Here is a 19,574-nt window from a genome sequence, read left to right as displayed (position 1 = left end):
GCAATGGCCGCGCTCGTTCAGAAAGCAATCAGGGACTCGGTGGCTTCTTTTCTGTATTTCAATCACACTCTGCATCGCTGATGTGATTTGTCATTAGCAGAATGAAGAAACTTTTAATTGAGTCTCAAATGTTTGGGAGCCGATTACAACTCCTTACTCATCTCATTTGGGCCTTTTCTGTCGGTATCCTATGCTATGTGAGGGATTAATTTTGTTTTTTATCATTTAATTATTCAAGTGTATGTGTGCGTGTGTGTGTGTGTAGGCATTTATTCAGAGTAGAAAATGTGGATGCATCTCAAGCTGCCTTGCCTGTTTTGACCTCTCCAATTAGTTACATAAGGTGAAATATGAAGATTGACTGACGCGTCATTTATGTATTTAACAGTGTTTTAGATCAGCAGAATTAATTTTAATGTATGATTAGTATGACAGCTATTCAAGGGGGACACTGGTCTTCTGTACAATGGTTAGAAGTGTAAATAATGATCCGATATACCGCATTTTCCAGACTACAGAGCGCATTGGTATGTAAGCCGCACTCACTAAATTTTTAGAAAACAAAATATCACGGGCTATAAGCCGTATGTATGTTGTGAAATTAGTTATTTACACGAAAATATTTTGTAAATGTTCATTTACATACCTTAAGTCAGGGGTATTAAACGTAAGGCCTGCGGGCCGTATTAGGCCTGCGAACAGGTTTTATCCGGCCCGTGGGATGAGTTTGCTAAGTATAAAAATGAGCCGAAATTTTCAATGAAAGAAATTGCTGTTCTAAATTCGTCCACTAGATGTCACAATAGCAATTATTTGTATATTTGTAGATGATGCTACATATGTAAAAAAATAAAATAAACCATATGTTAGTGCACCAGTCGAGGAAAATGAGCAAACTACATAAATAACATCCTGTAATTTGATTTTGATATTATTTTTTATCTTGATAGATTGAAAATTAACACCAATGAGTTGACTGATGAACACTATCAAATAATGTATTCAGAATGTATAAATAACGACAAATGAAAAGGTAGAATACTATTTACCACAACATTTAAGTGTAAAAAAAACCCAAACATACCGCCTTCCGCCCGAATGCAGCTGAGCTAGGCTCCAGTGACCCCAAAAGGGACAAGCGGTAGACAATGGATGGATGGAAGAATCAGAAATACTTTATTAATCCCCAAGGGGAAATTAAAATTTTCAAAATCCCATTCAATATCAGACAAACATTACAGGGAGACAGAACAGGATCGCTGACAGGTCTGCCAACTTCCGGTGGCCCTTACAAAAAAGCTGAGGGTTAGGGGTGAGAAAAAATAAGATAAAATGATTTGTACATTTTCAGAATGTGCTTGTTTTATTATTAATCAAAGAAAACAATCTGAAGTTGAAGTTGTCTTTATTTTTAAGTTATCGTCCCGTGATTTTACCAGTCTGGCCCACTTAGGAGTAGATTTTTCTCCATGTGGCCCCCGATCTAAAATGAGTTTGACACCCTTGTCTTAAGTGTTACCAAATTGTGTAAAATTGCTCATCAAACAAAAAAAACGTCATTGTCATGAATCCACTAGCTGCAGAAGCTAGCTCTCCAGTCAGCTAAACAGACTAATTCGGTTTCATCTTGGTGAGTTTACTAAATACTTTGTGAAACTGGAACAATACAGTAACATTTCCATTGTAACGTAAAATACTAACAGACACTCGTTTAAGCATATTAACTAATAATGTTTTAGCATATTAACTAATGCTAACAAAGCTAGCTTCAAGACATTACAATAGCATGTACAAATATACATGAAAATACCAGAGGTGTGGACTCGAGTCACATGACTTGGACTCGAGTCAGACTCGAGTCATGAATTTGATGACTTTAGACTCGACTTGACAAAATGTAAAGAGACTTGCAACTCGACTTAGACTTTAACATCAATGACTTGTGACTTCACTTGGACTTGAGGCTTTTGACTTGACATGACTTGCTACTTTCCCCAAAACCCAAACCTTAAAAAGTTATTTGGGAGCGCTCCGTATCTTTCATTTTATACGTCTGTGTCTATAAGCGTGTGTGCTGCTTGTCAGCGTGTGTGCTGTCAGTACAACAGCCAATCAAATTAAATCTACGTTGTTTTCATCCCACAGCTCTCATCCAATCCAATTGCAGGACAACCACCGAACATGAGTTGTCAAACAATGCGGCAGTGAGAAACAATTATGCCAAAGTTGGTTACGTTCGGGTATAAAAACTACGACTTGGTCAACAAAAAACGAATTGCCGTATGCAAATCACGCAGTTCGAATATTACAGACGGGGACGCAACAACTTCCAACTTCGTTCGACATTTGAAGTTGCACAAAGAAGGGTAAGTTTTGAATGTAAGATAACGTTTATTGGCTAAGTAACATGACTTTTATTTGCTGTGTAGTTAAATCAGCGAGGCTGTAAACTCACTGCTAACGTTATAACCATAGACATCTTATAAGTAGACGCAGCATTGAGCGCTACTGCCTACTGGCGCAGACGAGACGCGGAGCCGCCATCTTGGAGTGGTGATCCGCTCCACTCAGTGCAATTCATTTGGCAGGAGCAATGAACTGTCAGCAAATTTAATTCATCTTACCTCACTGAATACCACTGATTTTCACACACTTTTTTTGTCATGTGTGTAGCTATGATAACGGACACATGTTTTGGCGTTTTTATTATTCATAGTTTGCTTAACAGTAATATAATATTCTTATACGCTATAAATGACCAGACGTCCGAGATCAAAACTGGGAATATAATCCCAGAGAAGGGGGAAAAAACGGTCAGCTATTTTTAAGTTGAAGAAACAATATGATTAGATTATATATACATGCGTATATCCTACATAAACAATGTATGAATACATTAGATATCTATATATTTTAGGGACCTATAGACTGTAACTCTGTTGCTGCAGCAGCAGAGAGTTTATTCTGTCTTGACACTTTGTATTGATATTTTGTATTACATTCTTCCCTTAAATGATAATGTTTACAGTGATTGTTTTATATCTATTTTTTATGTATGTCGCTTTGGATAAAAGCGTCTGCCAAATACTTAAATATATATAAACACCTGAAAGTCTTTATATCAGCTAAAACCACCAATCTGTTTCACTGGATTCAGAATAAAACCAAATGCTGTCTTACCCAACAATGTTAGTATTTTAATATTGTTACTTGAAGACTTATTCCTGGTTACAATTATACTGTTAAGAAAGTATTGTCTTATACTTTGCCTAAAATGAGAATGCATCATAATCAGTGGCGGCTGGTGAATTTTGTTTTAGGTGGGGCTGAAAGTTTGTAAACCAAACCCCTGTAGGGGTGTCATCCTCCCCCAGAAGATTTCTTTGTGATTCTCACATACCAATATTGAAGATCTTTGCTCCTTCTCAACTTTGTGGTAATGTTATTTTCATAAAATACAACCACTAGTATGTTAATGTTTGTTTTTGCAAATGTGTTTATTCTGTAAAGGAATGAGTTAAATGTTTAAAATTGTTTAAACTATTAAAATGACTGGTTAATAGTGCTATTATGAATTGCAATGTCAGCACCATTTTTTTTCCTGCAATTTCAAATGCACTTGTTTTCATAAATAAATACAGCGTTTTAAAAGCATACACAATCTGTGTAAAAATATTAGTCTGTGGTTAAAAGGACTTGGAAGGACTCGAAACTCAAAATGCAGGACTTGGGACTTGACTTGAGACTTTCTAGTCTTGACTTTGGACTTGACTCGGGACTTGCCTGTCTTGACTCGGGACTTGACTCGAGACTTGAGGGCAAAGACTTGAGACTTACTTGTGACTTGCAAAGCAATGACTTGGTCCCACCTCTGGAAAATACCCCTCCAGACATCACACACGGAACGGTTTAGTAAGTAAGATTTGTTTTAGTTATACTGTAAAACTTACAAATATTGCTTGGAGTAATGAATGAAGAATCCGTACGAGTAGATATGCTATGGATGACTAGAAGACGGAACGGCACTTCTACTTTCGGTTCAAAGCTTAAAAACAGCAGAACTTCACATTCACCCAACAGCACCTGCAATGAGCAAACTCGTCCAAAAGCAATAGCAGAAAGAATAAGACACAATTTAAGTGTGTTTACGTTAAAGTAAAAGTTAAAGGCCTACTGAAACCCACTACTACCGACCACGCAGTCTGATAGTTTATATATCAATGATGAAATCTTAACATTGCAACACATGCCAATACAGCCGGGTTAACTTATAAAGTGCAATTTTAAATTTCCCGCCACACTTCCGGTCGAAAACGTCTAGATATGACGTATGCTCGTGACGTCAACAGTTGATACGGAAGTATTCGGACCCATTGAATCCAATACAAACAAGCTCTGTTTTCATCCCAAAATTCCACAGTATTCTGGACATATGTGTTGGTGAATCATTTGCAATTTGTTTAATGAACAATGGAGACTGCAAAGAAGAAAGCTGTAGGTGCGATCGGTGTATTAGCGGCAGACTACAGCAACACAACCAGGAGGACTTTGAGGATAGCAGACGTGCTAGCCGAACGACCTCACCTTGACTTCCTCCGTCTCCGGGCCGCCAACCGCATCGGTGATCGGGTGAAGTCCTTCGTCGTACCGTCGATCGCTGGAACGCAGGTGAGCACGGGTCGTGATGAGCAGATGAGAGCTGGCGTAGGTGCAGAGCAAATGTTTTTAGCATAGCTCTGTCGAGGTTCCGTAGCTAAGTTAGCTTAAAAGGTGTCGTTAGGAACAGCATTGTTAAGCTTCGCCAAGCTGGAAAGCATTAACCGTGTATTTACATGTCCAGAGTTTGATAGTATTGTTGATCTTCTGTCTATCCTTCCAGTCAGGGACTTATTTGTTGTGTTTCTATATGCAGTAAAGCCCGATGCTATCACGTTAACTCAGTAGCTAAAGAGCTTCACCGATGTATTGTCGTGGAGATAAAAGTCACTGTGAATGTCCATTTCGCGTTCTCGACTGTCATTTTCAAGAGGATATAGTATCCGAGGTGGTTTAAAATACAAATCCTTGATCCACAATAGAAAAAGGAGAGAGTGTGGAATCCAATGAACCCTTGTACCTAAGTTACGGTCAGAGCGAAAAAAGATATGTTCTGCACTGCACGCTAGTCCTTCACTTTGACGTTCCTCATCCACAAATCTTTCATCCTCGCTCAAATTAATGGGGTAATCGTCGCTTTCTCGGTCCGAATCTCTCTCGCTGCTGGTGTAAACAATAGGGAAATATGAGCAGTCCTTCCTCCGGTGTCGTCACGCTACTTCCGGTAGGGGCAAGGCTTTTTTTAATCAGAGACCAAAAGTTGCAAACTTTATCGTCGTTGTTCTCTACTAAATCCTTTCAGCAAAACTATGGCAATATCGCGAAATGATCAAGTATGACACATAGAATGGATCTGCTATGCCCGTTTAAATAAAACAATTTCATTTCAGTAGGCTTTTAAAGTACCACTGATAGTCACACACACTGCATTTGACCCATCCCCTTGTTCCACCCCCTGGGAGGTGAGGGGAGCAGTGAGCAGCAGCGGTGGCTGCGCTCGGGAATAATTTGGGTGATTTAACCCCCAATTCCAACCCTTGATGCTGAGTGCCAAGCAGGGAGGCAAGGGGTCCCATTTTTATTGACTTGGCCGGGGTTTGAACTCACGACCTACCGATCTCAGTTCGGACACTCTAACCACAAGGCCACAAAACTTAATGAAAACTATTTGAATTTTAGTTGTCAGCAAAGTAAAATCCATAAATTAGCCGCACCGGTTTATAAACCCCAGGGTTCAAAGCGTAGGAAAAAAGTAGCAGCTTATCATCTGGAATGTACGGTGGTATAGGACTGAATGCACATCTTAGATTTGTGGGGTTGCTAACAAAGCAAATAAGTATATCATCTAATCTAAATTGAAAGACCGACTCAAGTTACTTAAATGTTACTTTTTTTTTTTATTCAGTCAACTAAACATTTTTAAGGGCTTACAAATGTACATATCTTACAAGAAATCATGTATTTGTGACACAGAAATGATCAGTAAAATCCGGCAGCCATTTTGGTTTACAGGTTCCATTTTAGGGGGTATTTGGGCCAGCTACAATGTTTTCTTTTGCGTCAGCTTTTAATCCGAGATGAGTTTATTTTGTGGCCACAATTTGGATGCCCCTGTTTTATACGTTTTATCATCTCCATCACCTTTTCAGACACTCTGTGCATGTTAAATGCCTAGTTCACACAATTCATACAAATAATCAAAATTATTTTAAAAAATACAACTTCTTTTTCACCTTCACCAGGATTTCTTTGCTTCACTGCTCAACGTGGGCTTGGACGGTGCAGTTGTTATTTTGGGATGTGGTTTGGACGAACCCAAAAGAACGATTAGGGGAAGTTTGATGTCTGGATCTCTGGCCAGGTGGTCACCAAGAGTGACCTAGAACCAAACAGATGTCAGCGTTTAATAGCGGAGCTCTGTGTGATAATTACAATCTTCAAAATTGCAGTGAGGTGAACACAAGTTAATATGTGATCGTAAGTCGTTACAGGAGTTAAAACAGGCAAATAGTGTGGATTTTGTAGACACTCGCCAACAGCTATCCGGGAACAAATGTAAGCTATTCCGTCAGTCCGAGTCCATCTGTTCTATCCACAAACTTTCATTATAATTTATTAGACGTGAATACATACACTTATAGTGCCAAAAGTATCTGGCCACCCATCTGAATGATCAGAATCAGGTGTCCTAATCACTTGGGCCGGCCACAGGTGTATAAAATCAAGCACTTAGGCATGGAGACTGTTTCTACAAACAGGAGCTCAGTGGTTTCCAGCATGGAAATGTCATAGGATGCCACCTGTGCAACAAATCCAGTCATGAAAATTTCTCGCTCCTAAATATTCCAAAGTTAACTGTCGGCTTTATTATAAGAAAGTGGAAGTGTTTGGGAACAACAGCAACTCAGCCACGAAGTGGTAGGCCACGCAAACTGACTGCGCTTCAGCATTCGCTGACCCCTCTCTTAGTGCAAAGAGGTCGCCGACTTTCTGCACAGTCAGTTGCTGCAGAGCTCCAAACTTCATGTGACCTTCCAATTAGCCCGCGTACAGTACGCAGAGAACTTCATGGAATGGGTTTCCATGGCCGAGCAGCTGAATCTAAGCCATACATCATCAAGTCCAATGCAAAGCGTCGGATACAGTGGTGTAAAGCTTGTCGCCACTGGACTCTAGAGCAGTGGAGACGTGTTCTCTGGAGTGGTGAATCACGCTTTTCCATCTGGCAATCTGATGGACCAGTCTGGCTTTGGAGGTTGTCAGCAGAACGGTACATTTTGGACTGCGTTGTGCCGAGTGTGAAATTTGGTGGAGGAGGAATTATGGTGTGGGTTTGCTTTTCCAGGAGTTGGGCTTGGCCCCTTAGTTCCAGTGAAAGGAACTTTGAATGCTCTAGGATACCAAAACATTTTGGACAATTCCATGCTCCCAACCTTGTAGGAACAGTTTGGAGCTGGCCCCTTCCTCTTCCAAAATGACAGTGCACCAGTGCACAAAGCAAGATGTGGATGAACTTGACTGGCCTGAACCCGATAGAACACCTTTGGGATGAATTAGAAGGGAGACTGAGAGCCAGGCCTTCTTGACCAACACCAATGCGCTTTTAGAAGAATGGTCGACCATTCCTATAAACACACTCCGCAACCTTGTGGACAGCCTTCCCAGAATAGTTGAAGCTGTAATAGCTGCAAAAGGTGTACCAACATCATATTGAATCCTATAGGTTAGGAATGGGATGGCACTACAAGTTCATATGTGAGTCAAGGCAGGTGGCCAAATACTTTTGACAATATAGCGTATATATTTTTTCCAATAGAATGTGTTTAATAAATGCATGAGGTATATTTAGCAACCTGAATTATGTTTATTTGCAATTAGCTTGTCAGCTTCTTGCGCTGTGAGTGAACAAATAAAAAGAGACAAGGAAGATTATTAGAACTAAATCTGATCTAATAATAACAACCTTCACTTTTATTGCATAGATTTATCCAAAATCGGGGAAAATGTTAACAACAAGCTAGCAGGACAGTTTGGAGGGGGAGGAGAGTATCCAGCATCATAATTCAAAGTGTCCAAAATACACTTTTTTAATGAGTGTCTATTTCCTGCATTTATTTATTTTTTCCACTGAGGTTACTTTCCGAACCACCTGGGGATCTACTCTACAGACATGGATGAACCACACGCCAATGTGATTTGAGTGGTAAACAACCTGTCTTACTCTCACAGCTGCCTGAAGTCGCCAGATCAGTTTACCTGGAACACTGACAACCACTAACTGATTAATTGAGTAGTAGCTCAAATTTCCAACGACCTGGATTTGCATTAGTTGATGGCAACCTTTGAGGACTAAAATGGTTTGTTAAAATTAGAATCTCACATTTGCATCTAAATATATTTACACAGAAAACTCAATACATCCATATCATAAAGCGAGGACATAACACTTGGTTGGTTCTTGAAATGGTTATACATGACCAATGTGCATCCTTTGATTGTGGATAATGCATGGTATACTACAGTTATTTATATTGATACAGTCTGATGATTTATGGTTTATTACGTTTCCAGGATTAATTAGACATGTTTGCAAGGAGGCATTTTATTTAAAAAAAAACAACACAAACATAGTAATAATGAAAACATGCATATGTGGATGTATGTGAACTGTAGATACAATTACTTTTTATGAAAAAAAATCTGATGATTATGAGCCTCCAATGTTCCGAAATTGTAGCAAAGTCATCAAACAAGGAAATGCAATGGCATTAATTATTTACAGTAATCCCTCACTATATTGCACGTTTGCGGATTTGCTCTATCGCAAATGTGCATGTTTTTTTAAGTATATATTTTTTGCCTAAATTAGGCATTTTTCAACGGCAGTGTTTGCCCACATATTGCCAATGTAATTGTGGCGACGGGGGCGTGGCTAGGGGTGTATTGGGGTGTGGCTCAGGCGGTGTCAGTATGACATCATCATGTAGTTTGCATAATCAGCGATGATGCATACTATGTAGTTTCTTTAAAAAGGCTCAAACATGTTATACTTATATAAAATGTACGTTATAAGGAATTATATAGTTTTGCTCGTATTCATTTGTTACTGCTTACTCTATTACTACAGTGTAACAGACTGCACTTTGTACACCCCTGATTTATTGACAGATAATCTGCCCTGCCCGAATGTTGGTATTTAGTTTGCCAAATATGTAAACATTATTTTAAATTAAAATCACGAATAGAGGTTGTTTATTGATATTCTCCATAATTTACAGCAAAACTAAGCACACAAACTTAAGTACATTAATATACAGATGAAGTGCACATACACGCAGGTATCATGTTAAATCAGCACCACAGTTTGGTATCAACGGATAAAAAGCAACACAATTATAAAGGATGGAAATTGACTCTCCTGCCGCAAGCTTGATGCTAACATGTGATAGACCAGCTCAAGCTCAAACTTTTTGACTCGGGCTGCATTGGGTTAAAAAAAAAGTTGGCCATACATACACATACACACACACACACACACACACACACACACACACACACACACACACACACACACACACACACACACACACACACACACACACACACACACACACACACACACACATTCCTCACGCTCGCTCGACACTGTGGCACGAGCGTGATGTCACGTTATTGATGAGAAAATGCATTTTTAGACTATACGATTAGCTTGAGAGGCTAGGAGACACAGAGAGTAACAAGCGGTAGAGAACGGATTGGAAAGGACAGACTTTAAAAAATAATAAAATACACACACACACACCATTTTTTATGTATTTATTTTTTTACTTGGGACTTCCCGAGGGCCGGATTTTGGACGCTGGCGGGCCGTTTCCGGGCCGCAGGCCGTAGTTTGGGGACCCCTGGACTAGCTAATTGGCAGGCTAATGAAAATTAGCAGAGCAACCTTGTAACAACGTTTTTTAATGTAGATTTTACCAGAAAAAAATTGGCATAAAATAGCAAGTGTATTTCTACTTTCTACATATATTCACCAAACTCTGTAAAAACTAATACTGACTGCTAACTCTATACTGCTCCTGGAGCTAACATGCTACTGTGTGCGCGTGGTGACTAACTACTGAAGTCTGTTGCTCAAAATAGTGATACCACAATTTTCTTTCTGATACGATACAAAGTAAAATTCAGGCTGGTATCAGCGATACTGATCTGATGCTTTGTGCAAATATCCCTAATGTGTCTGGTAAAGTTTAAAAAGTAGTGTATTCAAGTGTTGTTGCTCATGGAGAATCATCTTTAAACAAAATAAAAATTACACAGCGAAACAAATAATAGTGTTATTCTGTGCTGAATGCGTTATATTATTTATGTTTAACTCTATATTTAGTCCACAATACACCTGCTGTTTTGTAGTACTTAGTGACTGATTTTAATTGCCAGTAATGTTATTAAATAATCAAATGACAAACTGAATGACTGAGCACAGCCCAGTGTACTGTTGCACTTGCACGTTACATACCCTATATTGCCAAAAGTATTTGGCCACCTGACTCACATATGAACTTGAAGTGTCATCCCATGGAATTGTCCAAAATGTTTTGGTATCCTGCAGCATTCAAAGTTCCTTTCACTGGAACTAAGGGGCCAAGCACAACTCCTGAAAAACAACCCCACACCATAATTCGTCCTCCATCAAATTTCACACTCGGCACAATGCAGTCCAAAATGTACCGTTCTCCTGACAACCTCCAAACCCAGACTCGTCCATCAGATTGCCAGATGGAAACGTGTGATTCATCACTCCAGAGAACACGTCTCCACTGCTCTAGAGTCCAGTGGCGACATGCTTTACACCACTGCATCCGACGCTTTGCATTGATGATGTATGGTTTAGATGCAGTTGCTCGGCCATAGAAACCCATTCCATGAAGCTCTCTGCATACTGTACGTGGGCTAATTGAAAGGTCACATGAAGTTTAGAGCTTTATAGAAACTGACTGTGCAGAAAGTCGGCGACCTCTTTGCACAATGGTAAATGGGTTATAGCCTACTTGTATAGCGCTTTTGTACCTTCAAGGTACTCAAAGCGCTTTGACACATTCACCCATTCACACACACATTCACACACTGATGGCGGGAGCTGCCATGCAAGGCCCTAACCACGACCCATCAGGAGCAAGGGTAGAGTGTCTTGCTCAAGGACACAACGGACGTGACGAGGTTAGTAGAAGGTGGAGATTGAACCAAGAACCCTCAGGTTGCTGGCACAGCCACTCTCCCAAACGCGCCACGTCGTCCGCTGACCCCTCTCTGTCAGTTTACGTGGCCTACCACTTCGTGGCTTAGTTGCTGTTCCCAAACTCTTCCATTTTCTTATAATAAAGCCGACAGTTGACTTTGGAATATTCAGGAGCGAGGAAATTTCCCGACTGGATTTGTTGCACTGGTGGCATCCTATGACAGTTCCACGCTGGAAATCACTGAGCGCGACCCATTCTTTCACAAATGTATGTAGAAACAGTCTCCATGCCTAAGTGCTTGATTTTATACACCTGTGGCCGGGCCAAGTGATTAGGACACCTGATTCTCATAATTTGGATGAGTGCCTGTGGAGGGGGGCGTGACCTGCGGGCCTGCCACGGAACGGGGTGTGCCAGGACCGGCCTCGAAGACAGCAACAGGTGCGGCCCAGCTGGGCCTTGTCGCCTTTATTAGCAGCAGCCGGAATGAGACACGTAGTTGGAGTTGAAGGTGCTGCTGAGCGGCCGCAGGAAGAAGAGACATTGCGAGAAAGCAAAAGCCTTGCACAATTGAATGAAAATAAAACAGTGTTATACCCTGAAATCTGGACTCTCCTGGCAGTGGGTGATGGTCCGAAGAACCCACTAGAGGGCAACCTCTACAGTGGCCAAATACTTTTGGCAATATAGTGTACTTACCAAGGCGGAAGAAAAAGTTTTCACCAATCGTGTTACCTTCAGACAATATCTGAATGCTTTAGTTACTTTACACTGTTGCTGTTAATGGCATTCATTATTTCAAATAATTAAAGTCTCAATATTACCGCTATTTTGATTTGATAATTGATATTAGAGCATTACGATATGGTACTGGCATTACCGAGATTTCAGTAATCGATTTGCACATCTGCTTTAACCTTAAAAGTAGTCGAAATAGCGTAGTCATAGTTTTGTGTAATATGACTGCAGAAGATGGAAACAAATATATCACCTGGAAGGTTAAGTCTTACGTACTCTATCACAAAATCTTAATATATAAAAAATACGTTATTTTTTTATTTTACTTTTGGCGGCCGTAAGTATGTGAATATATAAGAAAGACTGAATGGCTAAATAAACTAAAAATATAAATACTACAGTAGTGTAAGCCATTAAATGAGAGCAAACCAATCAGAGCGCACTCATCAGATCATGTACACTGACTGGCTCAGCTGGAGACAGCGGTGCTATATTGGATTAAATGAGTATAAGGGTGATTATGTGGTGTTATGTTCATGTTGAGAGTGCTCTTGTAATGTTAAACCTGGATTTAGTAGGTCGTAAACATTTTTTTTATGCAAATACTTTTTGTAATTAATAGGTTCTACTTTGCAAAAACCATATCATTTATCACGATCTTGTCCAGAACCAATTACCAGCAAAAACGAATATTATTGTTCATTGAAATAAGCATATTTCATGCAGAAATGTGGTCAGACGATTTTGACCTGCGTGCAAAAATTTTGTCTACCGAAAAATATATTTTAATATTAAAATCAAATCATGTTCCGAATCGAAAAGTAACATAACATACTCAAAACTGAGGAAATACCTGTTTTCCTCATGATCGTTATAACATTTTGATTCATCTATAGCAGAATGGAATAAACAAAGTAAACCCTTTTGTAGGTCATCCACTCTCTGTGTGTGGAGGCGAGGCCGGTAGCATACGCACATTAGAAGTGGGGCCTCGTAACGTAAAGGTAACGTAGTAGAAATGTTTAAGACAAATCGATCTAATCATTTTTTTCCTCATCCCATTTCGAAAAGTTCCTGAAAGTTCCTCAAAATCCACCCATAATTTTGAGAGTTATGTAGCTAACTATTAGACAAACCCGATGATTCACAATAAAAATGTTGAGTTTGTTATCGTGCGTTGTGTAGGATTACCTTGATTGTATGCTCCAGCTTCATCATTGAGCAGCTGAAGAAGGTCGGGGGGAGCTGTGAAGGGATACTCAGAACATTCTGAATGGTTCCACTGCTCTGAGCTTGGACTGATTCTCCGGTCCCAAAGAGGATCTCATTTACATGCACAATCGTTTTTGACTGAGCGACGAAGGTCTGTTTCTCACAAAGGTAGAATTTGGGCATGACTGCTTGAGTTGAGCTGTTGAGTACTTGGACAGACACGTGCATTGTTTCACCTACAAGAACAGAGACATGCCATTTATAGTCATGTATACATCCATCCATTTTTTTACTGCTTATCCTGTTTAGGGTTGTGTGGAGCTGAAGCCTATCACATCTGACTTCGGCTGAAAGGTAGACTACATCTAGACTGTCAATCAGAAGAAACACAGACAAACAACCGTTGATGTTATCACTGACTTGGGACTGAACCCACACAGACTGAACCACCAGGCCATCAATCACTTCCATGTTTATGTTAAAGATCCATTTATTAAAATATTGTAACAAATCTGCATTTAAAGGCCTACTGAAATGATTTTTTTTTTAATTTAAACGGGGATAGCAGATCCATTCTATGTGTCATACTTGATCATTTTGCGATATTGCCATATTTTTGCTGAAAGGATTTAGTAGAGAACATCGACGATAAAGTTCGCAACTTTTGGTCGCTGATAAAAAAAGCCTTGCCTGTACCGGAAGTAGCGTGATGTCGCAGGTTTAAGAGCTCCTCACATTTCCCCATTGTTTACACCAGCAGCGAGAGCGATTCGGACCGAGAAAGCGACAATTACCCCATTAATTTGAGCGAGGATGAAAGATTTGTGGATGAGGAACGTGAGAGTGAAGGACTAGAGTGCAGTGCAGGACATATCTTTTTTCGCTCTGACCATAACTTAGGTACAAAGGCTCATTGGATTCCAAACTTTCTCCTTTTTCTATTGTGGATCACGGATTTGTATTTTAAACCACCTCGGATGCTATATCCTCTTGAAAATGAGAGTCAAGAACGCAAAATGGACATTCACAGTGACTTTATCTCCACGACAATACATCGGTGAAGCACTTTAGCTACAGAGCTAACGTGATAGCATCGTGCTTGAATGCAGATAGAAACAAAAGAAATACGCCCCTGAACGGAAGGATAGACAGGACATCAACAATACTACTATCAGGAGACACCGAACCAAACACTGGACCTGTAACCACACGGGTAATGCTGTGCCGCCTGTCGAAGCCTAGCAATGCTGTTGCTAATGACGCCATTGAAGCTGACTTAGCTACAGGACCTCGTCAGAGCTATGATAAAAACATTAGCCCTCCACCTACGCCAGCCCTCATCTGCTCATCAACACCCGTGCTCACCTGCATTCCAGCGATCGACGGCGCGACGAAGGACTTCACCCGATCATCGATGCGGTCGGCGGCTAGCGTCGGATAGCGTGTCTGCTATCCAACTCAAAGTCCTCCTGGTTGTGTTGCTGTAGCCGGCCGCTAATACACCAATCCCACCTACAGCTTTATTCTTTGCAGTCTCCATTGTTCATTAAAAAAATTGCAAAAGATTCACCAACACAGATGTCCAGAATACTGTGGAATTTTGCGATGAAAACAGAGCTGTTTGTATTGTGATACAATGTGTACCAATACTTCCGCTTCAACCATTGACACACGTCATCATACCTAGACGTTTTCAAGCGGAAGTTTCCCGGGAAATGTAAAATTTCACTTTATAAGTTAACCCGGCTGTATTGGCATGTGTTGCAATGTTAAGATTTCATCATTGATATATAAACTATCAGACTGCGTGGTCGGTAGTAGTGGGTTTCAGTAGGCCTTTAGATACATTCTATACAGTTTTGAGATATATATCCCTTCAGCTTGTCATAGGTCTACACTGGAGACTCCTTTTGGATATAAGTCATGAGGAAGGGGGTATCCAGACGAGATGCCCCATCCACCTCAACTGGCACCTTTCAATGCTGAGGAGCAGCGAATCTACTCCGAACTCCTCTCAGAAGAACTCTTTACTCTCTTAAGATGAATCCAGCCACCTTACAGAGGAAACACACTCTTGCTCTTTCGGTCACTACCCAAAGCTTGTGACCGTAAGGTGAGGGTATGAACATAAATCAAACGGTAAATCGAAAACTTTGCCTCCTGCTCAGTTCTATCTTCATCACAACAGTCCGGCACAGTGACTGCATTACAGCAGACACTGCACCAATTTGCCTGTCATTCTCCGTTCCCGCATTCTCTCACTTGTGATCAAGGATAGGATAGGATAGGATAGAATAGGACTTTATTGTCATTGCACAAGTACAAAAAAACTATGTTTTCAGCACAAACCCGTTCAAGATTAGACAAACAAACAGTGTACAGGGTTACAGAAGAGGAACGCTGATGGGTCGCCACGAGGCGCCCCGTAAAAGATGGGAAAAAGGTAAAACACTGGGGAAGAAGGTGAGTAAAAAAATACAATCTAGACTGGGCTTCTAAGGGGGCTTAGTCTGGAGTGGGGAAAAACCTCCATGCCATGCTCACATAAACACGTTACATATAATCACGACAACTCGCAACAGGGGGGGGGGGGGGGGGGGCTGGAGGTCGACTGCTGCTATGAAGCGCTGTCCATCACCCCGAAGGGGAATCAAGCGGTGGTGAAGGCATGGGGTGGGGGTGTGTGTGCATATGCCCGTTGTTCATAGTCCTGGGGTCGTTTTGCATGCAAGCAAAAGTTAGACTCCATCATTGCGGAGTCCTCTGGAGATGTTTTCAGAACAGCCTGCTCCTGTTGTTGCAGCATCAAGGCCATTTGAGGGAGTCAAATCGTAGATTAGGATTATTGTTTTTCCCGCTAGCAGACATTACAATGGCTTGTCTGTTCTATTCGTCCATGCTGGCTCTCATATCCAATGTTTCCCTTTCAACCAGCTTTTCCATGATGTGATCCATCTTGCGATTCAGTTAAGAAATTGCCCCAGTCTGTGATCCCACAGCCCGGCCCAAGCCTTCCATTGCGACGAACAGCCTTTGGGCTCCTTGAGTGGCTGCCATCGTCTTACGAATTTGACGATACACCAGAGCAATGCCCAGCCCAATCAGCAGGTGCCCCGCGATCACGGTTCCAAATAAGTAGATGTATTCTACGTCCTCAATGGAAAGGACTGAGAGGCACATGATTCTCCATTTATCCCAGGAATCTCTCACGTACCCCGCAGCAATGGTTCCATCAGGGCAGCAAGGCTCTCCAGAACCTCTTTTCCTCGTCGAAAAGATTTTGTCTATTGAGTCGAGAGTCCAGCTGATCAATTCCATGTCTGATGTTTAGATTTGGAAGACAGCGCAAAGAAAGAGGCTTCAAAAAAGTGTAGACAAGACAAAACAAAGAGAGCATGCAGGGAGAATAAGCGGGCGGAAACAAATGTGACCGCCCTCACCAGAGGCAAGACAGAAAGATCAAGATCCCAAAATACTCGAACTCCTTCACCGGAGGCAAAACCTCACTCACAACTTAAACGGTGCAATCCACCCTTTTCCCATGGCCTTAGATTTAACAATATAGACTACAGTGGTGCCTCGACTCACAATTTATGAGTATTTGGAGATGCGAGTTATTAAGTCTTAAATTGCAAGCATACTACCCTCCCAATGTGAGTTGACATAAAGATTGTCAGATTGAATCCTGTAAGATCCGCCCCAAAACATCTGGTCTTACTCACTAGTATTAGCTTATAGCTATAGATGGATATAAACAATGTTTTTCCAATTATGAGAAGGAAGAGTATGAGTGTGAAGGACAGTGCTGGGACCAATACGTGGATGTTATTCATTGAATTAAAGCAATTAATTTTTAAAAACATGACCAACCGTGTAACTGACTTAGCGAGGCAGTTGGAGCGTAGCAGAGCTAGTCTGGTTTGTTCCCATAATTGGTGAAGGTAGCTTGCCTACTCAGATATGCCCTTAGAGGGCAAGTTGATGGAGGCTATTTGCATTAGCTTGGCCATGGTTGGCTGGTATTATAGTGCCTTTGTTGTTGACAGGGAACCAGCCATTCCCCTCTTCTCCTTGGGCTTAACCACCACCAAGAATGATATTTGGATACAGAACATGGACCAGCCAAGGAATATTTAGGCCTTGAAAGTAGGGCTGAAGAAAGCAGGTTAAGGAAATCAGAGACCCAAGCCAGCACCCATACCGAAGTGTGGGAATACACCTTTCCCGTCAACAAGGAGATCTCTGTGTGTACCCACTTGTTGACATCAGTGATGTCTTGACCTTCCCCTGGGGCAGGCCTCTAAACTGCCTAGGGGCATGCTGAACTTTTCTAGCTGTGGCAAGGAAGAAATAGGAGAAAAAAGAGACAGGAGTAAAAAGGACACTTGTATGTGATACAAGAACTAATAAGACAGCGAGGTGGGAGAGGAAGCTTGTCCCCTCACACTGGTAAAGAACCAGCCATCACCATAGACCAGTGTTTTTCAACCACTGTGCCACAGCACACTAGTGTACCGTGAGATACAGTCTGGTGTGCCGTGGAAGATTATGTAATTTCACCTAATTGGGTTAAAAATATTCTTTGCAAACCATTAATCATAATCCGCAAATGTGCCGTTGTTGAGTGTCTGTGCGATCTAGAGCTCGGCAGAGTAACCGTGTAATACTCTTTCATATCAGTAGGTATATAACACTTAAACGAAAAATAAACAAAAGGCGAGTGCCGCTAAGAAAAGGCATTAAAATTTAGGGATGGCTATGCAAAATGAAACTAAAACTGAACTGGCAGCAAAGTAAACAAAAACAGAATGCTGGACGACAGCAAAGACTTACAGCGTGTGGAGCAGACGGCGTCCACAAAGTACATCCGTACATGACATGACAATCAACAATGTCCTCACAAAGAAGGATTGCGTCCGCACAACTTAAATAGTCTTGATTGCGAAAACAAAGCGGGTCCGGGGAATTGCGTTCAAGGAAGACATTAAAGGCCTACTGAAATGAATTTGTTTTATTTAAACAGGGATAGCAGATCCATTCTATGTGTCATACTTGATCATTTCGCGATATTGCCATATTTTTGCTAAAAGGATATAGTAGAGAACAACGACGATAAAGTTCGCAACTTTTGGTCGCTGATAAAAAAAAACCTTGCCCCTACCGGAAGTAGCGTGACGTCACAGGCTGGAGTGCTGCTCACATTTCCCCATTGTTTACACCTGCAGCGAGAGAGATTCGGACCGAGAAAGCGATGATTACCCCATTAATTTGAGCGAGGATGAAAGATTTGTGGTTGAGCAAAGTGAGCGTGAAGGACTATAGTGCAGTGCAGGATGTATCTTTTTCGCTCTGACCGTAACTTAGGTACAAGGGTTCATTGGATTCCACACTTTCTCCTTTTTGTATTGTGGATCACAGATTTGTATTTTAAACCACCTCGGATACTATATCCTCTTGAAAATGAGAGTCGAGAACGCGAAATGGACATTCACAGTGACTTTTATCTCCACGACAATACATCGGCGGAACACTTTAGCTACGGAGCTAACGTGATAGCATCGGGCTCAAATGCAGATATAAACAAAAGAAACAAACCCCTGACTGGAAGGATAGACAGAAAATAAACACTACTATTAAACCCTGGACATGTAAATACACGGTTAATGCTTTCCAGCTTGGCGAAGATTAACAATGCTGTTGCTAACGACGCCATTGAAGCTAACTTAGCAACGGGACCTCACAGAGCTATGATAAAAACATTAGCGCTCCACCTACGCCAGCCAGCCCTCACCTGCTCATCAACACCCGTGCTCACCTGCGTTCCAGCGATCGACGGAAGGACGAAGGACTTCAGCCGATCATCCGTGCGGTCGGCGGCTAGTGTCGGCTAGCGCGTCTGCTATCCAAGTCAAAGTCCTCCTGGTTGTGTTGCTACAGCCAGCCGCTAATACACCGATCCCACCTACAACTTTCTTCTTTGCAGTCTTCATTGTTCATTAAACAAATTGCAAAACATTCACCAACACAGATGTCCAGAATACTGTGGAATTTTGAGATGAAAACACAGCTTTTTTGTATTGGATTCAATGGTGTACCAATACTTCCATTTAAATAGTGACGTCACGCGCATACGTCATTATACATAGACATTTTCAACCGGAAGTTTAGCGGGAAATTTAAAATTGCACTTTATAAGTTAACCCGGCCGTATTGGCATGTGTTGCAATGTTAAGATTTCATCATTGATATATAAACTATCAGACTTCGTGGTCGGTAGTAGTGGGTTTC

The 19,574-nt window shown here is 41.2% G+C and overlaps 1 protein-coding gene across 1 annotated transcript in view; it reads right to left on the bottom strand.

Annotated features, from left to right (window-relative positions):
- Positions 1-6,048: 6,048 nt before the first annotated feature.
- LOC133633947 (arrestin domain-containing protein 3-like) overlaps positions 6,049-19,574 on the bottom strand; it is a 28,374-nt gene continuing 14,848 nt past the window's right edge. Inside the window, exons 5-6 of the mRNA XM_062026789.1 lie at positions 13,266-13,522; positions 6,049-6,475 (exon numbers count right to left, since the gene is read on the bottom strand). Of these exons, the coding sequence (XP_061882773.1) occupies positions 6,332-6,475; positions 13,266-13,522 (401 nt within the window). The 3' untranslated portion in view covers positions 6,049-6,331. The remainder of the gene's footprint in view (positions 6,476-13,265; positions 13,523-19,574) is intronic.

This window comes from Entelurus aequoreus, linkage group LG18 (genome assembly GCF_033978785.1).
Source record: "Entelurus aequoreus isolate RoL-2023_Sb linkage group LG18, RoL_Eaeq_v1.1, whole genome shotgun sequence".
Taxonomy (NCBI): domain Eukaryota; kingdom Metazoa; phylum Chordata; class Actinopteri; order Syngnathiformes; family Syngnathidae; genus Entelurus; species Entelurus aequoreus.
The sequence above is the reverse complement of the archived record's forward strand: the minus strand, read 5'-3'. Positions and strand labels throughout refer to the sequence as shown.